We start from the raw sequence: 7,221 nt of genomic DNA, 5'->3' as shown, positions 1-7,221 counted from the left end.
AGGGGGGGGGGGGGTCCGACCCCCCCCAGAGGCTTCCCCGCATGCTAGGGGGGGGGTCCCGACCCCCCCAGAGGCTTCGCCCCATGCTAGGGGGGGGGTGGGGCGTGAGTAGAAGCGCGCCCCCCTCCCTGGAAGCGATGTGAGCCTGCTCCAATTCCTGACGTAAAAGACGGAGGATCGCAGGTGATGATTGGATGGCTTGGCGGTTGGCGCCGGCAATAGGTAGGGCGTTTTGGCGCGAGTCAGTGGCAACAGAACCCCTATCCGGCTGGAGCCGGAACCCTGGATGCTAACGACAAAAAAAATCTAGCACAAAAAAGAAAAGTGCGCGACTGGCGACTGGAGCCGGGACTAGGGACTAGGTGTGGGTGCCTCCGTCGCGATGCGCTCCCCACTCCCGTTCCCCTGGGTGTCCCTGATCATCCTTCCAAAATCCTGCTCGTGCAGGTGGGGACCCTGTCCTCGTCCCATCCCTCGTTTGGGTTGGTCTGTTTTCTTTCTTAGGGACTAGGTGACATCCCTCCCTTGCGTTGTCTGCTTTCTTTCTTTGTTTGTAAAATTCTTTCTTTCTTTGGTGGCTGAGTTTCGGGCTCCTGGACGGGCGGGGGCGGCGAGGGAATGTTTTTATATCGTGATGAACTGTCCTGAAATGGATCTAGCCCCCGCGGCGAGGGCAGCGTTGCAGCGCGCCGGCTGAGGGAGGGTGTTCTCGCTCGAGGTTCTCGAGGTTGCTATCTATGCTTTGGCCGCGTTGGTGCGAGCATTGGACTGGTTATTCTTGTTGTTGTGTAGCATTTTGGTTTTTGCCATTGGTGTAAGTAACGCGATCCACGCAGGTGGGTGTTTTCTGCTCGGTTTTCTGACGACGGTCGACATCGCGACATGGACAGGGGCCCGGGCTGGGCGGACCAGAACGTCAGATGTGGATGAGATCGGTGTGATCCGCGCAAATCGTCAAATTCCGGGCTCTGAGCCGAGTCAGAGAGAGTTTTGTTGCCGAGTCTGAGGCTGGGGTTGCGGTTGGTCCCAAAATCAGCCAAATCGGCAAAACCCCGAGGATTCCTGGAAATATCCGGATATTTTGCTCGATTTTTGCAAGATTTTGCACCAGACCAGCTCTCTCCTACCGAAGTTGCTCAGGGAAACTCGATCGAGAGTTGCCCAGAATGGAGCACCAAACACCCGCTACAAAAAGTTCTGGGGGCCCTCTGGTTTCCCTCTGTCTGGGTTGCCAGAAACCTGGATACAGCTTACAGGCCAAGGCGCAAGGGGCAGGCACTTGGAGCTCTTGGAGTGCAGTCGGTAACCTCACATCCAGGGCCGGGGAGCTCAGAAGCGCACCCAGCGGGCCGGATGATCGGCATCGGGTTACGGGCTAGAGAGCCCTAGCCCCGGGGGTGCGCGGTCGCAGGGCCATAACACGGGTCTCCGAGGGATAGCTCCGCGCTCCGGGTTTCCCCTAGCAGCCCGACGATGAATTGTTTTTTGAAAGCAGAGCGCGAAGAAGCTCCCGCCAGGCGTTCCACCGGTGGGAAGGTTCTCGCCGCGCGCGGACGATGACGCGCTCGAGGACGCGCGCGGCCGCTGTTCCCAAGTGCGCTCGCCCCTCCTCGAGCACTGCTCCGCGCTCCTGGGCCGCGCCGCCCCCCCTGACCCCCAGCGCGCAGCTGCATCGCGCCCTGCGCCTGTGCGCGAGCCGCCGACGCGAGCCCTGCGCGCGCGGCCCCTCGCGCGGCCCCTCACCCCGCCCAGGAGCTCCCTACTCACCGCCTCTGTGCCTCTCTGCAGGAGCCCGCCGCCGCGCTCCGCCGGGTGCGACCCCGCTTCTCAGCGCCGAGCCGAGAGCGTCTCGCCTCTGACCCACCTCTGCAGCCGCCCGCCGCCGCTCCCCTCGCCCGCGCCGCGCGAGAGCCGCCCGTGCCCCACGCCCGCAACCCTCCTCCGCTCCGCCGCCGCCCACTCACCTCGCTCCCCTCGCCCGCCGTTCAGGTCCTCCAGCCGGCCCGCCAAGGCGGCGCGCTCGGATCCCGACGACAGCCTCGAGGGAGCGCTCGACTTTGACGCCCTCTCGCCCGACCTCGCGCCGCCCAAGAAGGCGAGCAAGTCGCGGCCGCGCAAGCGCCCCGCTCCGGCGGCGCCCGTGCCCATCGACCCGCGCCGCACGCCCTCGCTCGAGCTCGACGACGACTCGATCAAAGAGGACTGCGACGACAACGAGCAGGACGGCCTCATCGTCAAGGGGCCGTGGTCGGATCCCGAGGACGCGATGCTGCGCTCCCTCGTCGCCGAGCAGGGCGCCAAGCGCTGGTCCGCCATCGCCGCGAAGCTCCCCGGCCGCATCGGCAAGCAGGCGCGCAAATGCCGCTGCCACGTTTCCCCGCCCGTTTCGCTCCACCACCCCCCCTACTAGGGACCCATGTAGTTTCTCCCCCCCCCGACCCCCTCCTGGTCCCCCCACCCCCCCCCCCCGACCCCCCCCCCCCCCCCCCAAGACCCCCCGCCCCGCCCCCCCCCCTTCCCCCCCCCCGCCACCCCCCCCCCCCCCCCCCGCCCCCCCCCCCCCCCCCCGCCCCCCCATCCCCCTCCGCCGAACCCCCCCCCCCCCCGCCCTCGTCCCCTCCCGCCCCCCCCCCCCCCGCCCCCCCCCCCCCCCCCCCCGCTCCCAGCCCCCCCCCCCCCTCCCCCCACCCCCCCCATCCCCCTCCCCCCCAGCCCCTCCCCCCAATGCCCGACCCCCCCCCCCCCCCCCCCACGCCCCCCCGCCCCCCCCCTCTCCCACCCGCCCCCCCCCCCCCCCCCCCCCACCCCACCCCCCCCCCCCCTCCCCTCTACCCCCTCCCACCCCTCCCCCCCCCTCCACCCGCCCCCCCCCCCCCGCCCCACCCCCCCCCCCCGCACCCCCCCCCTCGCCCCCCCCCCCCCCCCCCCCCCTGCCCCCCTAAAAACCCCCCCCCCCCCCCTCTCCCCCCCCTCACCGAGACCCCCCCCCCCCCCCCTCGCCGCAGTGCCGCGAGCGGTGGCACAACCACCTCAATCCCACCATCTCCAAGAATGCGTGGACCGAGGAGGAGGACCAGATCATCATGCAGGCCCACCTGGAGCTCGGCAACAAGTGGGCCGAGATTGCAAAGCGCCTGCCGGGCAGGACCGACAACGCCATCAAGAACCACTGGAACTCGTCGGTCAAGCGGCGGGCCGAGATGGCCCGCGGCGGCCTCACGGGCGCCCTCTCCGCGCCCAAGCCGCGCCGCAGCAAGCAGGCCGTCGCGCCCGCGGCCGGCCCCGCGCTCGACGACTACGCCGAGGTGCTCGACGAGTACGCGGACGGCGTCGGCGGCGACTTTCTCAAGACGCTGATGGAGTCGCCCTTCCGCGAGCCCCTGCGCCCGCAGTACGACCCCTCCGCCGAGGAGCGCCGCGCGGCTCGGGGCGGGAGCCTGCGCCGGCCGCACCCAGAGATGGCGCGGTGGCAGGACGGCGCCAGCCACGACGGCGCCAGCAGCAGCCCGACGGAGGCGGACCGGTGCACCTCGCCGCTCCCCAAGCGCCAGGCCGTGGGGGCGTGCTCCTCCCCCGTGCCGGCGCGCTCCAGCAGCCGCGAGCACCCCTTCTCGCCCGAAAAGGCGCTGCTCGACCTCGCAAAGTCGCCGTGCGCCACCGACAAGTACGAGTCGCCCGCGCAGCAGCGCCGCCCGACGCGGCCAGCGGTCAACACGGTGGCGCCGTCGCGCACGTCGGGCGGCTTCAAAGTGATTGCTAAGCTGACGCCCAAGAGCCTGCGCTCGCGCATCGAGCAGGCCTCCACCTCCGAGCCGCGGACGCACTCGGTCCTGCTCGCCCCGCACGCGGCGGCGCAGGCGAGGGCCGTGCTGACCGCGGCGCAGGCGCAGGCGCAGGCGACGGCGCAGGCGTCGCCCGCTGGCGCCGTCGCGGCCGCCGTCGTCGCGGCGCGGGTCGCGGCGCAGCCCGAGGCGGCGGCCGCCGCCGCCGCCGCCGCCGTCGCCGCCGCCTCTAACGACGTGCCGGTCGGCGCGGCGCCGGCGCCGAGCCCGCCCAAGCACGACCCGCCGCAGACCATCGCGCAGCAGCTGCAGGCCATCAACCGGCGCATAAACGACAAGCGCCGGCTCGAGGAGGCGGCGCGCGCGCAGCGCCGCCACGAGCAGCAGGCGGCGAAGCAGCAGAGCAAGCCGCGGCACCAGCAGCGACGAGCGACCGGCTCGGGCTCGTCGCGCAAGTCTCGCGTGCGGAGCGCGAGCCCCGACCTCGGGGACGCGCCCGTGAAGACGCTCTTCACCAAGGAGGAGGAGGGGGAGGGCGTCGACGACGACGAGGGCGCCATGCAGATCGAGATGGAGACGGGCATCGAGTCGGGCATCATGGACTCCGCCAGCGACGGAGGCGAGACGTCGGTGAGCGTGAGCCTCGAGGTCGACGACGACCCGCTGTCCCTGCTACAGCTGTACGTGCCGGGCGCCATCTTCGGCGGCGTCGCCGAGAAGGAGGCGCCGCCGCCGCAGTCGCCGCGCGAGGAGGACGACGAGGACAAGGCGGCCGACCAGCTCGCCATGTTCTCGATGCTCTGCAAGGAGTCTGCCGAGGTGCTGTTTGCGCACGACTTCAACGCCGACGTCAACTGAGGCGCGCCGCCTCCGGCGGCTAGGGGGGCCCGGCTAAGGGCCCGACACTCGGCATGACTATTTTCGCGCCTATCGTGCTGGCCCACGAGAGTCGTGACTCGCGCGGGCTTGCTGACACAGCGGGACGCTCACAGCGTTCGTCTGTGATTGTGTAAATGCGATGGTCGCTCTTCGCCTTAGTTGTCCGGGGAGTGACGGTCGTTTCTTCGCCACCATGTGACACACCGTTTTGGTTTTTACGACACATTTGATAACTTGTGGGCATTCCGACGGAGAGGCCGGACGGAGGCGGACGCCGCTCACGCCTGGGCCTGCCGCCTCGCCGCGCCGGCGCGCGCCGGCAGGATGCGGATCAAGCCGCTCTCTCAACGAAAGCGCAGCGTGGCGTCCTCGCTCACACGAGGTCTAAAAGTCCGCACCACGGTGCACGCTCGCGGCTCGGATTCCACGGCCCGTTCACCGCTCCCGTCTCCCGAACCCAATGCCGGCTCGCCTAGCCACGCCTCGGCGCAATTCGAGTGTCGTCTACCTCCTCTCGGGGAACGCGGCAGCGCTGCGCGGCCACGCCTGCTCGCTCGGATCGGCGCAAGGCGGCGGGGGGATGTGCTCCGACAGGCTGACTGCGCACTCGCCCACCGTCGCGCCGGCGCGTAGCCTCTCCTCGAGCGCGGCGAGAGCGGGCGCGTGCGCGCGCAGCAGCAGCGCTGCGTTGGCGGCCGCCCAGCGCGCGTGCGCCGCCGGCGCCAGCCGCAGCTCCTCCTTCCCGCCCGCCTCGCCCTCCCCACCCGCCGCGCCGCCCTCGCCGCCCTCGCCGCCCTCGCCGCCCTCGCCGCCGGCCGCGTCCCGCCCCGCCCGCCCCTCCTGCGCCTCCAGCAGCAGCCGCAGGTCTCGCTCGTCCGACGCGCCTCCCTCGGCGGAGCGGAACGCGAGCGCCTCCGCGGCGATCCCGCCCATCAGCACGATGCTCGCCTGGGGAGATATGGGGAGATATGGGGAGATGTGGGGAGATATGGGGAGATGTGCGCAGGTCGCGCAGTAAGCACTGCACCTGAGGAGATATGGGGAGATATGGGGAGATATGGGGAGATATGGGGAGATATGGGGAGATATGGGGAGATCAGTCCGCACGATGCTCGCCGCGTCCACATCCGCCGCCGGGGCGCCGCGCCCCTCCGCCGCCGCATCGAGCGCCTGGGAGCGGGCGACCAAACGGGCATCTCGGCTGCATCTCGGCTGCATCTCGGCTTCCATCTCGGCTTCCAACTCGGCTGCACCTCGGCTGCTTCTCGGCTTCGCATCTCGGCTGCTTCTCGGCTGCTTCTCGGCTTCGCATCTCGGCTGCACCTCGGCTGCTTCTCGGCTGCTTCTCGGCTGCTTCTCGGCTTCGCATCTCGGCTGCATCTCGGCTGCTTCTCGGCTCCGCATCTCGGCTTCCAACTCGGCTGCATCTCGGCTGCTTCTCGGCTCCGCATCTCGGCTTCGCATCTCGGCTGCACCTCGGCTGCTTCTCGGCTTGGCATCTCGGCTGCATCTCGGCTGCTTCTCGGCTCCGCATCTCGGCTGCACCTCGGCTGCATCTCGGCTTCCAACTCGGCTGCACCTCGGCTGCTTCTCGGCTTCGCATCTCGGCTGCATCTCGGCTGCACCTCGGCTTGGCATCTCGGCTGCATCTCGGCTGCTTCTCGGCTCCGCATCTCGGCTGCACCTCGGCTGCTTCTCGGCTTCGCATCTCGGCTGCATCTCGGCTGCACCTCGGCTTGGCATCTCGGCTGCTTCTCGGCTCCGCATCTCGCCGCCGCGTGGACGACCACCCCGGGAGAGCCGCGCAGCCGCCGGTTGGCGAGCGCAGACATGGGCGACGCCTCGACCGCCTCCACCGCACACCCGAGCAGAAGGGCGGTGAGGAAGTGGCCCGCCTCGTGGCGCGCGAAGCGAGCCTCCGCCTCGGGGCTCACCGCCCGCGACAGCGTCCGCAGCAGAGCGCCGCCAAGCAGGCCCACATCCACGACCGCCACCAGCAGCACAGCGCCGCCGGCGGTGGCGAGCAGCACCGCCGGCAGCTGCCACCACTCGAGCGTGCGGAGCGTGGCGATCGGACCGACGGGCCCGCCCGGCGCACCCTGGGAGAGGCACGCCTCCGCGAGCAGCCCCTGCACGCCCACCACGGTCGCCGCCATGCTGAGCGAGGCCGGCCGCGAGGCGGGGCGCGGGCGCGAGCGCGACGCGGGCGCAAAGGAGGCGCGCGGCCGGCCGGTGAGCTGCTCGAGCTCGTCGAAGCTCAGCTCGCGGCGGGAGAGCGGCGGCGACGCGGCGCCGAAGAAGTGGAGCGAGGAGAGCGCCGACGCGATGGCGTCTGGCCGCTCCACCTCTGGCAGCGCGCACGCGGCGTCGATGGCGGCGGACAGCGCCGCGGGCGCGGAGGTGCGTGCGAGGCCGAGCACGGGCAGCAGCGGTAGGAGCATAGCCTCTTCCGACACAGCGGACCGCGGGTCGCGCCGCTGCGCAGCGCCGCCTTCTCGTCGTTCTTTCCCTTGTCTCTTCTTCTTCTGTCGCGTCGCTCTCCTCTGCTTCGTTCTGCGGC

The 7,221-nt window shown here is 70.7% G+C and overlaps 3 protein-coding genes across 3 annotated transcripts in view; 1 reads left to right on the top strand and 2 right to left on the bottom strand.

The window, feature by feature from the left end:
- Window positions 1-423, bottom strand: part of EMIHUDRAFT_245473 (hypothetical protein) — a gene marked incomplete at both ends in the record, with an annotated part of 939 nt that extends 516 nt beyond the window's left edge. The window contains 2 exons of the mRNA XM_005768242.1: window positions 254-282; window positions 360-423. Coding sequence (XP_005768299.1) covers window positions 254-282; window positions 360-423 — 93 coding nt within the window. The remainder of the gene's footprint in view (window positions 1-253; window positions 283-359) is intronic.
- A 1,083-nt stretch (window positions 424-1,506) lies between these two features.
- Window positions 1,507-3,532, top strand: EMIHUDRAFT_430959 (hypothetical protein; the record flags this gene model as incomplete). Its single annotated transcript, XM_005768241.1, has 4 exons — window positions 1,507-1,594; window positions 1,789-1,812; window positions 1,990-2,350; window positions 3,006-3,532. Coding segments are annotated over exons 1-4 (948 nt in total), but the record flags the coding sequence as incomplete, so codon positions are not given.
- A 1,633-nt stretch (window positions 3,533-5,165) lies between these two features.
- EMIHUDRAFT_245471 (hypothetical protein) lies at window positions 5,166-7,102 on the bottom strand (the record flags this gene model as incomplete). The annotated part of the gene is made up of 3 exons (XM_005768240.1): window positions 5,166-5,399; window positions 6,452-6,790; window positions 7,007-7,102. 3 exons carry the CDS (start codon window positions 7,100-7,102, stop codon window positions 5,166-5,168), a joined length of 669 nt encoding a protein of 222 aa, XP_005768297.1.
- Window positions 7,103-7,221: the final 119 nt, after the last annotated feature.

Source organism: Emiliania huxleyi (assembly GCF_000372725.1).
Source record: "Emiliania huxleyi CCMP1516 unplaced genomic scaffold EMIHUscaffold_462, whole genome shotgun sequence".
NCBI classification, from domain to species: Eukaryota; Haptophyta; order Isochrysidales; family Noelaerhabdaceae; genus Emiliania; species Emiliania huxleyi.
The sequence above is the reverse complement of the archived record's forward strand: the minus strand, read 5'-3'. Positions and strand labels throughout refer to the sequence as shown.